Raw genomic sequence first — 19,088 nt, 5'->3', positions numbered from 1 at the left:
TTAGAGGACAGGAAAATAACATCATCTTTGGCTGAAAAGACTTTATTTTATTTTCTTGTAAGAGGAGAAGGGGGTGATCAGTTCCCTGAAGTCAAGTGATCTGATCTAAAACAGCCTTTTAAACTGTGTTGCACTTTTTTACTTTGTATTTGCAGGTTATATGCGCAGCTAAGTTTTTCTCTACAACTGCATCCCCATTTCTCCTGGAGACTTTTATATACAACTCTAAAAAATGACCTAAACTCACATGAAATTTTGTTAATATCACTTTGGAGCTAAATAAATGAATAAATGTTTAATAATAACCCATAAACCTCATTAACCCAAAGGCTTTGCTTAGAATAAACCACACAACAGCTTGTCCACTAAAAACTTTTTATTTCTTTGATAAAGCTGCAAACATGATTTTAGAAATATATGTACATATGTAAAGACATCCATGTTATGTTAACTAGTTACTCTAAATTGTCCGTAGGAGTATTTGTGAATGGTTGTTTGTCTCTCTGTGTGGCCCTGTGATGAGCTGGCGACATGTTCAGGGTGTACCTGCCTCTCGACATATAATTGCTGGGATAGAATCCCACAACCCATAATTACACTAAGTGGTTCAGAAAATCAATAAATGAATGAATGATTCAGATTGTATTGGGACTTAATTAGTCTTTATCAATTTATTCCTACAAGAAAAATAATTGCACATGTTTAATTGACACTGTGAGACTGAAATCAGGCCTTAAAGGTAGAAAAACAGATGTTTTCCTTCAAAAACATCTAAACAAATGCTGAGTTTTCACCATCTTAATGGGGGATTCTGATTTTATATATGTGTGTGTATATATATATATATATATATATATATATATATATATATATATATATATATATATATATATATATATATATATATATATATTGACAGATCTAAGCTGCTAAGTTTTACTTCTGCTGTGCTCAGCGAACCAGTTTGTTAGAAATTCACATTTCAGGTAATCCAGAAAGCCTGAAAGGGTCTATTTTCATCCCAAAGCTGACAACAGAGATCCCCGTAGGCCTCCCTCCGTCTTTTCTGCAGAAGTATCTCACTGCATGTGTCAGAAATCCATCAATATTCAGTGCTGTTGACAGAGGTTAACAGGGGTGATAAATTTCTTAATGCTTCCTGTTAGTGAAACTATCATCTATTTTTGGAGTGGTCTGCTTGAGCTCCGACAGGCGTCCCCGGCTGGGACGCGTGGCCTTCGGGGTCGCGCTCTGCTGGGCTCACGTGTTTACCTTCAGCTGAAGATGGGCCGGTTTGATATGCAAGGAGCAGACAGCTCATGAATCACAGGCCATGAGGAACCATTATAGAGGCCTGTTGGATGGAGCCAGAGATGTTAGCACAGAGCTATGAACCCTTGAGGGTCAGGGTTATTAATAACATTTCTCAGTATGGGCTGTTATGTGGAAGTAAGGACAGGAAGTACATTGTAAAAAACCCAGAATGACAGCAGCGTAGCGGTAGAAACGGCAACTCCGTCTCACAGTTTTGGTCTCCTTTAGACGCTAATCCTCCCAAAGAGGACACAACAAGAGAACAAGAACCCTACCATTAATCAAGATGTGGTGAGAACATCTACGTTGTTGCACATAATTTCCCTCAGGACATATACATGAAGGTTTCCTTTATTTAAACTGGTGCTAAACTGTTGTTTCCATTTTCAGTATATCTGCATAATATCTCCACAATAAATCTTGAAAAAAATCCAGGAGAAGTTCCCCAACAGGTTTTACAAGAGATCAAAGATAGATCTGGATCCTGGCAACGTAGCACAGCACCAACTTTTCATCACTGCAAGAGAACAAGCCTGAAACAAACCCACAATATAGCCGAGACACTGTGTATTATCAATGGAACTTGAATCTGATCGTGGATCCAAACAAAATGAATGTAGGACCATAACATCGGCTGGAAATCACTCGATGGTGGAAATAAGTTTCATGGCGGATGTCTGACCTCTCACACTGCTTTTTAAAGTTCATAAAACTGTAATAAAATTAGACATCTTTTGATTGTTGAATACTTTGTGATCTTAAAAAAAAAACAAAGGTTGTTACCTCTTGATAGGTCACAGTTACAGGTTTTTCTCATAAAACATGCTTTCCTGTCAAGATAACAAGACCAATTAACGCATAAAACATGTTGGGGGTTTTTTTATCTGCATATGAGTCTTCATTTAGCTCCATGAATATCCAATCTGTGATGAATGGAGGAATCCATAACAAGGAAAGTTTGAGAAGTAATAGAATTATGGACGAATCAATAAAAATGCTGTGATATGCAGACAAAGCAGGAAGGAGCTTCAAATAATAATCTTTGTAGCTTTAAAATATGTAAGAAAAGGTGTTAAAGATGGAATAATCTAAAGATAAACTTACTTTTTTAAAGCAAGAAGATCAAACTGTCTCATCTCTAAATGTAATGTTGACACTTTATCAAGTCTTTTTTTGTGATAGGGCAGTTTTTACATGTTCTATTGTCATTTATTAACTCACCATCTGCTCACTTTTCCTGCTGCTGCTGTAAAGTAAGACTCCAGCTGTTATTTTCATCTGCAACGTTTGGTTAATTGTCTTTTTTTCTTGCAGCCAATGGATGCATCAGCAGCACAAAAACCAGTCAGCCGTCAGAGACTGATAAAGTTTCTCTGAGGAAACCTTTAATGTACAAGCGGGTAAGTGAAAAGAAAAGTGAAAATTTTTATGTTTTGCTGTCACAGTTTCCATTTTAAGGCCACAAAAAAAGAAACCTTTAATCCTTTTTGTTCAACAACTGTCAAACCTTTAAAATTCAGTCACAACATATGTTCATCTGGGCCCAGAACGAGCTGGTAAATGTGGGTGTGGAGAGGAAAGTCTGGGCTTTCCTTTTTAGCCCTGTGCCCCCATGACCCGGCAGAGGATGGATGGACGGCTGGACAAATGCATTGTCAAATGGATGGATGGATAGATAGATGGACAAATAGATGGATGGATGGATGGATGGATAGACAGACAGACAGACAGACAGACGGATGGATGGGTGGATGGATGAACGGACGGACGGACAGACAAGTGGATGGATGGGTGGATGGATAGACAGACGGATGGATGGGTGGATGGATGGACAAATGGACGGACGGATGGATGGATGAACGGACGGACGGATGGATGGATGGATGGATAAATAGATGGACAAATGGATGGATGGATAGATGGACAGCAGACGGATGGATGGGCAGATGGACGGACTGATGAAAGGATAGATCAGGGGTGTCCAAAGTCGGTCCTCGAGGGCCGCTGTCCTGCAGGTTTCCCATGTATTCCTGTTCCAACACATCTAGCTTCCACTAAATGGATCAAACAGCCAATGATGTGCACAACTGATTAAGCTCTACTACTAGTTAATTTGAATCAGGTGTGTCTGAGCAGGGATACATAGAAAACCTGCAGGATTCTGGCCCTCGAGGACCGGAGCTGGACACCTCTGGGATAGATGGTTGGATTGATGGATGGATGGATGGATGGATAGATGCACAAATGGATGGATAGATGGAAAGCAGACGGATGGATGGGCGGATGGATGGATGATGGATGGATGGCTGGATGGATGGCTAGATGGATGGATGTTAACTTGATAAGATAAGATTTGATAAGAGTTTTTCAGGGGGGGTTAGTGCTCCCTGCAGCCTAAAACGAGCTTATAAGTGAAACTTATGTCATCATTGTAATTGAAAATAAACATTTTCTGTCTTCAGTACAACAGTTTTTAATCATGTGTTATGCCTGAAAGGCCTGCAAGTAATATATAATCATCCTTGCTGATTTAGCAGTGCATCTTACAGAGTTTAAGCCATTAACTGCTCTGGTTTTGTAAAGTTTACATAACTGGTGAATAAGAATTATGCCGCGGTCCGGGTGAGTTTAATTGTGCCTGTAGATTCCCTTTACCAGACACCTGCTGTGTAACTCTCATGCAGTGGCTTGTAGAACATCTTAAAATGAATGACCTGGACATCAGTGATGTCCGGTGGCTGCAGATGCTTCAGCATCAGACATAAATCTGATTTAGTTATTTATAACGATGAGCGTCGTTCTTCATCCTCTGAGCACCACAGACTCCTGTTTACTCCTCTGTTAGCTGTTTCAGGCTGCAGGTTACAGCATGTGGACTGTGATGATTTAGCTGAATAGTCTTAATGTTAAACGTACTGTCATATTTTATTCTAGTGTTCATTACCTTTAGTCCTGCCAGGAGTCCAGGATGCAGGAAGTTGTCATGGTAATGGCTGTTGTTGCAGTAAAAGTAGATAAACGTTGTTTGGTGGAAATAAAGTATAAAGATCAGTTTTACTTAGCAATCTATCCACCTCAGCTCCTCCCTGCCTGGACAACAGCAACAGTATGAGTAGTAAACATCATTCACAACTCTTCCCTTTAAAGTTACAATACACAATTTTATCAATATAAAACTCCTTCATTCTGACTTGTTTTAATGCCACAGTGACATTTATCGTGGAGCCGTCATTGCCCACTTCTTTCCCATCCCAGTTCCCAGTTTAAGTCCCAGTCTGGAGCTTGTTTCGCCATGTCGTTCCCCGCTCTCTCTGATCTCCTTTCCTGTCTAGCTACAGTCAAATAAAAGCCCACCAATGCCCAAAACTCTTTTTAAAAGATCTGACAGCTGTATGTTTCCTTCACCTCCTGCTTGGATGTGGCAGTAAAATGATTTGAGCTGAAATACATTATTTCTGCAAGGCCACATTCATCTCAGTAGATGCCATTTTGATGGTTGTCTTGGTGATACATCAAACACCTTAAAGCTCATTTATTCTCTACTTTCCTTTGTTTCAAGCATTGTCAAACGTCACCGTCTGTGCAGCCATCAAATGTATCAGTCTCACTTTCTTTTTTATTCCTTTTGCCGGTCCCACATCAGCAACACTGCTGCTGTTCTGTTTCCACCATTTGGTTTGGTATCTGCAGAGGCATGGAAACAGGCACAGAAAGCACTATATATAATTCTGTATATAGACTTAGTTTTTTTCAGTTTAGTCACACACCCAAAGAAATACAACATTTACAGCAAGTATTTTCATAGTGACGGGTGTGAAAAGGTAACCCAAAGAAGGAGATAGTTAAAGCTTATTATTTGTGACCCACGTTTTTTTATAGATAAAAATGATAATGGACAGAATAAGGGTTAGTTATTCTTAACATACAAAAGCATGAAAACAAACATAACAGACAAATAATAATACATTCAGATAAATTTAAATGTTTAAGACATAATAAAACACTTATGCAATGAGAAAAATCCCCAGATTGAAATGGAAATAAGGTAAAAATCAACTCAAATAGGCAAAGTTATTCATATAATCAATAATTAGCCCAGCTCTACAATAATAGGAATTGCATTTTTATAGAACAGGATTGTCAAGAAGCGGTGGAGGTGAAGACCCAAACGCAGACCGGAGACAAAAGGCATAAAGTATGAGGCAGGTAGAATGGTGAGACGAAGGGACGACATGGGGACTACAGACAATGAACCATCGCATGAAAATGAACAAACCAAATACACCAGTGAGAAACTACAAAATAAAACACCCTGACCGGGCTATTTTTACTTGCTAATCAAGCTCCAAATCTTTGGTCCTCTCAAAACTAAAGCTGGTACGTGTTGGACTGCACTTTCTTTCCTCAGTAATTCGATTTAATTCCTGGTAGTATCCGTGTGCAGAGGAAGGAAGACTAGAATGGTGACGCACAGTTTATAGACAACCTGGTAAATCACACAAGCATGAAGGTTATTATACTCTGCAAGATTTGTAACAAAGTAATGATGACAAAGGTTGAATGCAAGAGTTATACATTATGATGCTTTTGCAGGTCACTCTGTTGTGTAAATGGGCCTTTTTGGAGACATTCAGTCGCCTCCTGGTTGACTTTAGGTAATAACATTACTTGCTGAAGGTAAAACATCACAGTCAGGACAAAAATACATTCTTTGTACCATGCTACCCAGTAAAAGATGCCAGTTTGAGACTTGGCATGCAGTTGGTCTCACACTCTGAACATGATGATGTCTCAGGTTTTGCATGAACAAACAACCAATGGAGGACAAACTTGTGGAACAGAAGTTTTCTATTCATACAAGCAAAAATTTGTTCGGAGAATTTTTTTCCACGAATTTCATCTAAAAAAAGAAAAAAAGTAAATCTAAAATCTTTGAAACCAAAATCATTTTGCTGCGTTGTAAAAACCATCAGAGCAGCGCTTCATTAAACACAAGCATTCAGATCACAGTAGCATCTCTTCTGAGTGCAAGCAGGGCCGCTCCCGCAGCTCCGATGGACCTGGGCCAACACCGGTCCCTCGCCAACCCACGTGACTAGTTACGAGTCGGATGAGAGCAAACCGAGTCATGATCACAAAGGAGCGAATCGATGGAGGGACAGGTGGGCCATGTTGGCGGCTGATGCTCCGACTCCACATGTCAGTTTGTCAGAAAAGAGGCCAGAAAAGTCACAACTCACGCAGGGGAGCGCCGGGCGAAAGATCACCAAACCTGGACGGTGGATAGTCGGGGTTGGAGCTGCTCGCCGCCATGTTTTGCACAGCAAAGGTGAGAACTCGTGCACTCCTTCGTGTTCCGGCTGGGATGTTTTCAGACCAGCGCAGGTGTGAAAAGGTGTGAGTTGATCACGTGAAGTCACCGCTCTGCTCTGCCTGATGGTTATGTGTGAAGGTGCCACGTGAGGAAGACGATGCCGTTGTAAACACCATGGCGTAAATTTCTGCTCCCTCGAGACACATTTTACACGTACATGCAAACGATCTGAGAGGTTGCACCTGATTGGCTGCCTCCTCCCCCGTTTTCCAGCATTGTTTTTGTAATTAGTCTTTTTAAAGATCTTCTCATGGTGACCCAACCCCCACCCAACACCTACACCACTGCTGCTCCCTCCTCCCTTACTATCTTGCTCGCTGGGGAAGGAGGTGTGGCAAGCCTCATGTAAATCCCCCCCCCCCCCCCCTCCTTTTCTTCTCACTCACTCTTAAACCTGTCCTTTTTTTTTTTCCCCACTTGTTTTCAATCACAACCTACAGTATCTCCCCCCCATCAGCTGGCTCAGTGGTCTTACTGCCTCTGAGGGGGGAGGGGGGTGAAGGTATGGAGGTTGTGGGGGCAGCCGGCTTTCTCGCAGCCTCCAACCTTTAAACTCATATGACAGCAGCTTAACCGGAGGCTAGACTTCGTCACGCTCCCACAGCCACCGCTGATTTCCCTCTGCACCCCGCCCCCCTCCCTCCTCTTTCTCCTCTTCATCTTCCTCACCCCTACGCTACCTTCCCTCCCTCCCCCTCCCGCAACGCGACTCCTCTCCACTCACGCCGCAGCTTGCCAGACTGAAGGCAGCCTCAGTGTGTGGAGGGAAAGAGAGGAGAGAGGCTTTCCCAGAATAGCGAAGCAGCAGGCGGAGGTGAGAGGGATGATGATGGAAGCCAGCTTTGACACTGAGGAGAGTTTTGACGATCCCTCCTGTCTCGCCCCGCAGCCCCCCGGCTCCGTGTCGCCAGCCAAAAGGCAGATCAAGGAGGTCAAGGAGACTAAAACCACTGTGAGTACCCCAAAACTTCCTCCTCATCGTCATCTTCCTCTTTCTCCTTCCTTCTCTTCTAACGAGTGACGGGAGCTCAAATCTCCTGTTTTTCCTCTTTGTCTTCTCCCATCTGTTGACAATGTTCAAGCTTGCAGCTCAAGTCATGATGGGTCCTCGTGGAGTAGCATGGGGAGGGGGGGGGTATCCCTGCATATCTGCTGCCACATTATCCTGAATGAAAAAGCCATCCAGCACTCATTTATGTCTCCCTGACGTCTCCATCAATACTATTGAATTAACGCTTGTCAGACAAATTTATGTTTTCAGAAGCTTCTTTGGTGGAAGTGACTGAATTCTGAGGAGCAGATCTGGAAGCTGCAGACTCCTGTCGGTATTTTTAGAACCGTCTGCCAGTCAGATGGAGAGATCTGAGTGTTTCTGTCATCCAGTTGTTGTTCAGCCTGGAACTGCATCTCCCTTGTTTTTCCTCCTCAAGATGAAATCTGCTGGAGCAGCGCGGGTCAAACAGAAATTGGGGCTTGAGTCCCCCCCCCCCCAGATTTCTATCTGCTCGTGAAGCTGGAGGATGAATACACTCGGCTTCATCTCTGTGAAATATACTGTAGCTTTCTGTCAAGATGCCCAGACAGTAGCTGCGGCTATGTAACCTCTGAGACCATAATGATGGCAGTGGGAGGTGTGGAAGGTTTTGTGGGGGGGGCTGGCTTGGAAGGGTTGGAGGTGGGATGATGATGGGGAAGACAAACAGAAGCGCATTTGTGTCTCACACTCGGTGGGCTCGCTGACCTGCTGCAACCACGGGAGCCATCAGTCCGGCTATTGTTAAAAGAAAATCCCACCAGACCTGGAGAGATGCAGCAAGTCCAGTTTCCATGGTGACAAAGGCAATAGCACTGATTAATGGGTGTTGAAATGGAAAACAGCCACTGGAGAAAGGGGAAAGCCATTCATATATTCTCTGAAAACACTCAGCCAAACAAAAAAAGAGCGGATTTCTTGGTTTTTCCTGCCTTTGAACGGTTTCCACAACTCATTGATCTGTTGTTATGCTTTGGCTTCACTCGAACCCACTGATTCCCTTGTAGATCTGAGGAAGTTTTAGCGTTTTTAAGATGTGGAAACTGGATTGCAGAGAAGTTTTGAGTTGCAGCAACATAAACAAGATCCACACAGCAACCAAACGTCCTCCCTGCTGCTGGAAAAACACAGGTGAGAGCGACTGACGTCGGCGTCTCATCCACCGTGTACCTTACATTACACAACCCCTCCACAGTTGTCATGGAGACGCACGTATCCATGACTGTAGGCAAAATGGACCCATCCAGGATGCCGATTCTTCACACATCAGATGGAAACAGCTGCTGTACAACCTTGTTTTCAGCTTCAGTGTGTTCGTGACCAATCTGATCAAATTTCCCCCTTTTTTTTTTTCTTTTTTTTTTTTAATCAAACGCACCTCACGTGCGGCTCGGACTTGTTGCTATGCTGCGTGCGCTCAGCGCAGCGTCATCCGGCTTTGTTGTTGAGAGTTTTCATTGGTCCATGAAGGGAAGCATGAAGAGAATAAAGAGGAAGTATGAGATTGTTTTGTCATTCCAAAGTGTATGTGTGGCGGAAGGGAGGAGGAGGGTTCTTTTTCTTCTTTACAGCAAAAGTAATTTGTTGCTTAGCAACAGTGGCACAGCATCCTACAGTTTCATCTGCTGAAATATGCTGCTCACAAATGGATGTTGGTTGTTTGACTGCCAAGCTATTATTTTTTGCATCTCTCATGAGCTGTTTGATCTCCAAATGTGTCATGTTTTTTTTTTTTGTTTGTTTGGTTTTTTTTTATTCAGCATGGAAGTCGGAGCAGAATGAAAATATAAACAGCAAAATGTGTAATGACATAAGCGCTCGGCTGTAGCCTGGATACAAACCCGCAGGAGGGGAATGTTTATGAAGGCTGAGTGTTGACAAAATGTCCCAATTCACTCAACAAATCTTCTTGTTATATGTTGCTCTCAGCTTTGTTTTTGTGCTCATTTCAAACATTGAAAGGCCCTGCAGCATCCAGGGTGTGATGGCACGACTTCAGACATTCCCCAGAATGGCCTCAGATCCCTCAGAGAGAGATTTATTCCATGCTGTGTCACAAAGGTAATCTCTATTAATATTTAATTCTCAACCCTGGAGAAGCTCACTAAATTGCCATAAAGGAGGAGTAAGTTCGCCAGACAGGCTTCCTGTAGATGAATGGTCTCATTCCGCACGGGATGTGAGAGGCAGATAAACAACAGTCATGATAGATGTGAAGCCACTGTAATGGAAAATCTGGTGCCCATGACAATCAGTGCGATCTCTGAGGCAGAAAATGAACAAAGTGACTGGTCAGGACACAGAGTAAATCACACCGCCGCTACTGCGGGTTACAACATGCTGCTTTCGCTTAATGCACGCGTCCTCCGTGCAAAATGCTTTGCTATCGCTGAACTTTACCCGCAGCTAGCCGGGCTTCTTCTGGCTTCTGATGCAACAGAAAAGTGTTACTCATCTGTTTTTTGAAGGAGCCTTTTGAAGATGTTCTGATGAAGCGTTGCTGCAGCAGAGCGGAAGATGATGAGGTCAGCCTCGAGCGTCCACTGGAAGTATTCATGCCCAGTGTTAGTGATGTTTAACGCTCCACAAAGCGGGACGTAGAAGCCAAAGGGAGAATCCCTGCAGAGCTGCTGCGCACACATTCTTTTAGATGAAGCAAACACAGTTCATTTGTGCTGGATGCAGTAACATTTACTGTTTTAACTAGGCTTGTGTGAAATCTAATTAGCTTGTAGCATGATATTAAACTATCTGCGCACAACAAACAGCATCATTTAACCATAAACAAATCAGGGGGATGTACATTTCTCAGCATTTCTTTTTGTTTGTGTGTGTTTTAAGTGGGCTTTTATGAAGCACTTATACATCGCCAGGGGTCTTAAATGCAGCAAACAGCCTTCAGAGTGCTCATGTCTTGAAACAGGGAGGGGATTCTCCTGGGGGTCTTAAGCTAACACTCAGAACAGGAGAAAAGTTCATTTCCTGCCAAATAAATCAACAAAAATCTGATAATGACAGTTATACTGTGGGATTTTTACACCTTATTTCATCAGTTAGTTGTTGCTGCATATTCTGAGGCAAAGGGAGCAACAAACTGTGTGTTTTCTAGCACTGTGTAACAGTGTGCACCACACTGCATGGACACAGTGTTTGGAACTGTCTGATGCACATATTATAAAGTGTAAAAATCCCTAATGCAATATTATGGTCCTACATTGAGACTTTTATTTAAGTTGTTTTAGATGGGGAAAGTTCTTCTTCTTGTGGCCTCATTTGAGGTTGTTTTCAGAGCTTTTTCCTGCAGAGTGAGCTGCTGTTTAATGCCCTGAATGATTTTAACCATTTAGAGCGACCCCACGCTAAAATTAATAAACAAAAGAGAAAGAAGAAGAAATGGGAAATCCATATCAGAGATAAATTTTAATGCAAGAACTGGTGGATGCCAAACAAAGAAAAAGACCAATATATCATCACTTTTGTTTTTCTTCATCCTGTTTTTAATGTCAGTTTGGCATGAAAACCTTTTAAATATGTTAAATAAAACATACCATAAATATGGTTTTACTTTATTTTACTTCCAATAATTTTATTTTATTTTATTTTATTTTATTTTATGTACATAAATGTAAAATAATTCTCAGAAGTTCTGGATTTTAATCATCAAAATTAGATAAAATCTACAAAATTTCAGAGAGCGGTGTTTTTATATACTCTCTGTGAAAGAACCATTAAAGCTGTTTAATATGTAACAGTTTAGGAGCAACATGTTCTTTCATTCATTGCTTATTTAAACAAGACCAACCTCGGTCTGCAGGTACTGCACCAGCATGGATGCTGAATCGAGCTGCCTGCAGTCCAGACCTGCAACCTGGAGAAAACATTTAAAGCAATATGAAACATGCGACACAACTAAGATCTGCTGCAACTCTTAAGCAACAATGAGAAACGTTGTATTTCAGCGCTGCAGTAGCTGCTCTCTGCAACGTTTACAGTCCTGAGTTAAATATAAACCCTCACCAAGCAGAGTCCTGCACCAAATTCAGACTGAGGAGAAACGTTCAGCATCGTGTTTGTAAAGTTTTACATCATTTGCAAATGAAGAAATGATGGTTTATTTCAGAGCTGGCTTGCCAATGTGTTGCCCCTACAGTGACTTGAGGCGAATCAATACGTGTTGAATGTAAAATCTATACGTAGTGTGAAGAGAAGAGCATTTCTCTCCAGGCTGAGAGGGTTTCTGCAGGGCAGATGATGCCTTCAGCTTGGACTTGACCTGTTCACTGACACATTAGTGGAAAAATGATTTCCCTGTTTATGCTTTGAGTTTAAAGTGAGCACATATTTGCAGCCAGTTTTCCAGTAAAGCACCCAAACTTCTTGCTGTTCGGTGTAAATGATGATGTAAGATGTTTAAAATCGCCCCGTGTTGTTTTGATTTGAAACGTGAGAGAAGCAGCTCGGCTGAGTCAGCTGGTAGATGTTTGTCGTCAGTCTCTGTGGCAGCAGCGCTGTGCCCAGCTCCTGCTGTAAACACTGTGAGTCAGAGAGCTTCTGTGTGTTTGTGGGTGAAGCATCCAGTCTGGATGCCCATGCAGATGACATGGCACAGAGGGGCCCTCGCCATGCCAACAGGGAGGGCTCACAGATGGTGAACATTACATAATTGAGGCCATGGGAACAATTGAAGACGCCGCGGAGCGTGGAGTCTGTATTCAGGCTGAGTGCTGGTGGTCTTTATCTGCTGCAGCACATCGTGTGATGTGTTTAATCTGAGGGACATTATGGTGAAAAGGTTCGTCTTTGTTTCTGAGTGGACAGTGTTGGCTGCTTTCTCTCCCCTCAAGCCTCATGGGTCACCTTCTGCATCACCACATTCATGTGTTTACTCACATCCGACCTTTTTGCTCTCATCTGCATGATCTAGACAAAGCTGAGGCCTGCAGCCCTGCTAGTTTTAACATTTACCATTCTTTCTTCTGATTTGTTGTTTCTTCAGATCAACTGTGTGACTTTCCCTCTTCCTGGAGAAGGTCCAGAGCAGCAGCTCCTCAAGCCCGACGAATGGAGCTACTGCGATTACTTCTGGGTGAGTTCACTTAAACACAGCATCAGTCCTCTCAGAGACATTCATATGAAACTCCACGATGCAGCAGCTTCCAGGGTTGTGCCAAAAGGAGTAGACTGATTCATTTTTTTGTTTAAAAAAAAAGTACAAAACAAAACCCTGTTATACAAAGGATACGTTGTCATTCTGGATGGAAAACTGCATTTATTAAATTTTACATTTTATTGTTTATGACCATTTTTACCTAAATTTTACTGATAGATTTAAAATCATAATAAAATACAACAAAATAAATTAAACATGAAAGAAATAAATAAGTAAATAAAGAAAGAAATATGAATGCATTAAAATATTGACTACATAACTATAAATAAAAAATGTTAAAAAGGACATGCATATGAATAAATAATAAATACATAAAGTGTCAAATAAAAATTAATCTGAATAAAATAAATAAAAATGCATTAAAATATTGAATAAATAAAATAATTAAAACATAAAAATGCATGATATTTAAAATAACATCAAATTAAAAGTCTTTTGAATATATAATAAACATAAAAACTATCAAATAAATAAAAAATATAAATGAAGGACTAACAAAACAAAGTAACTTTGGGTTTAGTTTTTTTTTTTTTTTTTCACGAAATACAGAAAAGTAAAAATCAACATCATTTAAAGTTTGGTATCCGACGTACACTGATTGCAGCATTTCCTTGCACTCAAAGAAGACAAAAGTTTAGTTTGAAAAGCTGCAGGATACCTTTAACATGTAAACACACGTTAGCAACACGTTAGGAACCCCCAAAGCAGATGCTGCAGAGTAAAGTTATAACTTTGCATTAATGATGGAATAAATTATTCATTATTGTTCTTTTATTCATGTTTAACTGTGATAGTTTTTAAGGAAGAAGTCTATACCCGAAGTCGCCATGACTCATTTTTTTTATGTTGCGTCATCATGTGGCTACAGTAGCCTAAAAGGGACAAAACACTCTGACTTTTCCAGTTTTTTCTACACGATGGGAGGCAGACAACGACCTGTTTTTGCTACTAAATAACTGTAATAAATGCTATTCAGTAAGGACATGCTGACAAACTCTTCCACAAGTGTTGATTTTATCATCGAAGACCCAGAAAAGACCTTTTAATGGTCATAACCTGGAACCGTCCCATTTCTAGTTGATTTTTATTCAAAAGTCACCAAAACAATTCTTTTTTATGAAATCTTTTAAAACTTGATGAATGACTGCAGCTCATCTCAAGCTTCTTACATCAAATCTATATCAGCGTGAGCAAAACTGGAAATGCTTTGCTGCAAACTGAACCAAAACATTTCCAGCTTGTGTTTACGTTCAGAAGAAGTTTTTACAGGAAAATCTGTCTATGTTGGATTACCAGCAGTGGAAAATCGCTTGATGTACTTTAATTCATGTAAACACAAAGATTTGGTGTTTAATGTCGTTTAATGTCTGGTTTAACGTCTCCCCAGTGGCTCCTGGAATTCTCATTTTCCATACACGTCCATCCCAAATTAGATTAGCGTCGAAAAGCTCTTCAGTCTCTGTAATTGCCTGAAATATGATCCACGCTTCCTCCTCATGCACCGCCGCCAGTCGTTGACCAGCACGCTGGAAGCTGCTGTGTTGCACAAATCCAACTCTTCTGTCCCACCCTTCCTGTCAGACCCAAGATCCAACCATGTTTGACATTCATGTGCTGGAAAACACACACATACGCATGTCCACACATCAGTGATTGACGCATGAACTCCAAGCAGCTGACTCATACATCCATGAAGCTTCTGATTCACGACGATGAGCTCATTCTCACAAACCCCCGCAGAGCCTCACATGTAAACAACACGACTTTCTGCTCAGTGTACCTGAACCATGCGCTCCTCTTCCTCAGGCCGACAAGAAGGACCCGCAGGGGGCCACCTCGGTGGCCGGCTTCGAGGTTCTCCTTCAGAAGCAGCTGAAGGGGAAACAGATGCAGAAAGAGATGGCCGAGTTCATCCACGAGAGGTAAAAGCCTTAAAGAAGAAGCTCCACTCAAGGAAATCCGTTTGTTGCCGGCAGATTTAATTAACTGACTCAAGTGTCAGACACAGAGCTGCTCTGGAGGAATTAAAACCTCCACAAGATGAGAAGGAAATTACTTTTCTTTAGAAACAAGTAGCATGAAGCAGTGCGGGTCATTAGGCTTGGTGATCGACTACCTCCTCTCCTAAAGGAAAGAAGTGATTATATTCTGTGCTTGTCCTGTTGCAACCCAATGCTGTGCCATTGATTAGCATTTTGCAGACATCCACAGAACCAACACCTCATTTTCAAAACAACATATTGCAGAGTTTTGACGTTATATTTAGCTTTTGTGCTGTATTTTACTTGCATGTGGTCAGGCGTGTGTGTTTGCACATGCAGTGTTTCCTGAGCTGCCACTGAGAGTGTACGTTCACATTAGGGATGGGAGAATCGAAAAATCAATAAATCGAGATTTTTTTGCTTCACAATTTTAAAACCTTTTTTTGTGTGTGTGTGTTTTTTTGTGTTTTTTTTTTTGTTTTGTTTTGTTTTGTTTTGTTTACTCCCTTCCCACCCCATAATGTCACCTATGTTATAATACAAAGAAATAATACCATAAAGTTTGTTGCAAAGAGCTGGGCTAGGTTTTCCAACTTTCCAATAAGTATAGCTATACTAAGTGTTGATGTGCTCCTTGAGGAGCTGAGTCTTCAGCTTGCTCTTGAAAATAAATAAATAATAATCTATTATAAAACTTTTGTCATTTTTATAATTTTTATTGATCTTTTGACTTTCTTCTTGGGCTTTATAGCAGCAGAATGATGGTCTGGCTTATTGTGTTGTTTTTCTTCATTGAAATCAAGAAAAATGACGAGCAAAAAAAACAAAAAAAAAAGTTTTATACATTTATTTTGTTTTGAATCTACAAAAAAAATGTCAAAGAATTGTGAGAATCGCAGTTTAAATTGAATCGGCACCCAAAAAATCAGAATCGAATTGGGACAAAAGCACATTGTCACAGCCCTCGTACACATCCGTTCTATTAGCGTAACTCCAACCAATGCCAAATTGTTTTTTCAAATTCCAGAAACTGGAGGTGTGAGGGTGCGAGGTCTGGGCGGGACACGGGGTGGAGAGTGTGCTGGTTGTTGATGCACAGGCAGAGATTAATATAAAAAGATACAGATTCCCAATAAGGCGACGCAGAGCTGTCTTCGAGGTGGAAGACTTTTCCCTGTAGAATCTCGTCAGCTGCAAACCGCAGTGGTGGAAGAACAAGCTGGTCCTGAACTGCACCAGTCTGAACTGTTGACCCACCATTTTTTAAGAAATAAAATAAAATACTCATTTTAACAACATTATAGGTGGTTAGGTAATACAATGTTGTTGTTTACAGATTAAAAAGCATATTTTTAGTACAGCATCAGGACCACTGTTTCATTTTTAAAAATGGCAACTTTTTTTCAACACATCTAATCAATTTTCCTGACTTAACCAAATACTTTTAATACCTAATGTTATAGGTAGAGTAAAAGCATCAAAACTATTCTAATTTTCCCCCTGCAGTAGAGGAGTGCCATGTGCATCTGAAAGCAATAGTGACTGTGGATACTGTGCACTGATACTGGTACGAAGAGTAGCTGAAAAAAATGTGTGTTTAAACTCTGATGTATCGTAGAACTCTATCGCCACTAAAAACAAAGTGGAGCTTTGTGATTTGTTTCTGAGCAGAGGTGAAAATATTCAGGTTTGCAAGAGACTCCAGCATAAGAATACACGAGTTGGGACAAAAGTCCACCATAAAATATTCATCTTAATAAAAAATACATCAGAATAACAATAACATACATCAGAATAACAACAATCAATAAATAAAACAGATAAAACACAATAATAATAATAATAGAAACAAAGCTCTGGTTTGGGCCCTTTGATTCATATGTTATGAAATGTGGAAGTTTTAGGTTATTTATACTGAGACATGAGTGTTCCAGCTGCATGCTAATGTTCCAGCTGCTGGCAGTGGAGCGAGATTCAACTGTTTTATTCATGGTTTTATTTACAAGCAGGCTAGATCCTGATTAATGGGAGGGAAAATAAGAAAAACTAGGTTTGATCCACAATTTTACATAGATTTCAGGTCAAAAAATGAAATCATTACAACTGGGTTAAGCAGGTTTTTGTTTCCTGTACTGAGCTGGAAGAGTTGAATTAGCATAAAATAAGATTAATAAAACCTGAAACCCATATTTCCATCACTGGCCTCTCTGCTGCAGCACTGAATGCTAATTTATCCAGAAAATAGTCCCCAGAGAAATGCATTATTTCCTTCTGTTTGAGTAAGATTAACTACAAACTGAAGTTACCAGCTGTCACTAAGATAAATTACTTCTGAAGAGTAAAACATAAAAGTGGAAAACTTCTGCAGCCGTAGCGAATGAGTAGCTTTGAAAATTAAACCTTCTTTGAACAAAAGCTTAGATTTCCTTGACACAAAAGGTTTCTTTGAGTCAACTCATTTGGGGCTTTTTTTAGCTGCATCATCCTACTGTGTGTTGCATGGCCTCGAGTTTCCACTACAACATTCCTGTCTAAATTGCATCATGGTGGGGGGGGGGGAGAACAGGAGGGCTGAGTAAAGGTGATTGTTATTCTCAGCAGGGAGCTTTAAACTCTTTGTGGAGATAGATCAATTGTAGCTAAAGATGTTTAAAGTATAAACCTGAGAAATAAAAACACGGATGTTAGTCCCATCAACAAAGATGCAAAATTTATAGGGCTGTAACAAAATGCTTTTGTCCCGATTCAATTTTATTCAGATTTTTTGGGCACTGATGCGATTTAAAATTCATTTCTCAAAATTCTTTGATATTGCTGATTATTGAAGATTAAATATATATATATATATATATATATATATATATATATATATATATATATATATATATATATATATATATATATATATATATATATGTATATATATATATATATGTATATATATATATATATATATATATATGTATATATATATATATGTATATATATATATATATATATATATGTATATATATATGTATATATATATATATATATATATATATATATATATATGTATATATATATGTATATATATATATATATATATATATATATATATATATATATATATATATGTATATATGTATATATATATATATATATATATATATATGTATATATGTATATATATATATATATATATATATATATATATATATATGTATATATATATATATATATATATATATATATATATATATGTATATATATATATATATATATATGTATGTGTGTGTATATATATATATATTTAATCTTCAATAATCAAAAAAAAGGAAAAAACTACCCAGCGGCCAGACCATCATTCTGCTGCTATAATGCCCAAGAAGACGAGTAAAAAGATCAGTAAAAACAAGAAAAATTACTAAAATTTCATCATGGATTATATTTATTTATTTGAAATTAATTTTTTTTTTTTTTTTTTTTAACAAAAAATCGATTTTAAAATTGTGAAGCAAAAAAATCCTGATTTTCAATTTTTCGATTTAGACTTCAACAAAACATAAATATCACAAAAAACCCACCTACTGTACATTTTCACAAACCTCTCAAATATTGTTAATGGTTTTTATGCTCTCATGAGGAGGTTTTTCAGATTTTTTTTAATGTCGAACTATATCGCAGAAGTGTAATGGAAACACTTTTTTTACATTTACACGTAATCTAAATGGTCATTTTTATGTAGAGATGGCACGTTGTGTACAGATAGAGGAGGGGCTGGAAATCTTTTTACAAATAATTAAAGAAAAGAACATGACCGCTATCCTTGATAGCAAACAACATTGAGGCAGAAGGGTTTAAAAAGCAGTGGAAATCCCAGAAACAAGCTACCTGGTATAAGTCGTAATCCTCGCGGCTGATACACTGGACCCCACTGGAAATACCTGCAAACTTCAATTGTACTTTGTCCAAAATTTCAGAACTATCCCTTGTATTTTGCAAAAAACTGTAATGGAAATGGAGCTACTGATTCAATGTTTGCCAATATTTCAAATTAAGTCATAATCTGATTTTGGCTGGATTCAATTTAGGATCCACAGATTGATATGAAATTATACAAAAGGCATTTGAACACAATCATTTCTGTTCACATCAATAAAACAAAAAGCCACTAGAATATTGTTTAACATTTTATATCTCAGCTAATATATTTAAATTAATTTATTATATTTA

General features: G+C 39.3%; 1 protein-coding gene across 1 annotated transcript in view; it reads left to right on the top strand.

Moving 5' to 3' along the window:
* gas7a (growth arrest-specific 7a) overlaps positions 1–19,088 on the top strand; it is a 52,820-nt gene that overhangs the window by 19,723 nt on the left and 14,009 nt on the right. The window contains exons 4-7 of the mRNA XM_079252500.1: positions 2,629–2,714; positions 7,578–7,640; positions 12,718–12,807; positions 14,698–14,813. Of these exons, the coding sequence (XP_079108626.1) occupies positions 2,629–2,714; positions 7,578–7,640; positions 12,718–12,807; positions 14,698–14,813 (355 nt within the window). The remainder of the gene's footprint in view (positions 1–2,628; positions 2,715–7,577; positions 7,641–12,717; positions 12,808–14,697; positions 14,814–19,088) is intronic.

This window comes from Telmatherina bonti (genome assembly GCF_933228915.1).
Source record: "Telmatherina bonti genome assembly, chromosome: 14".
NCBI classification, from domain to species: domain Eukaryota; kingdom Metazoa; phylum Chordata; class Actinopteri; order Atheriniformes; family Telmatherinidae; genus Telmatherina; species Telmatherina bonti.
Note: the sequence above shows the minus strand (reverse complement) of the source record. Positions and strands in the feature narration are given on the sequence as shown.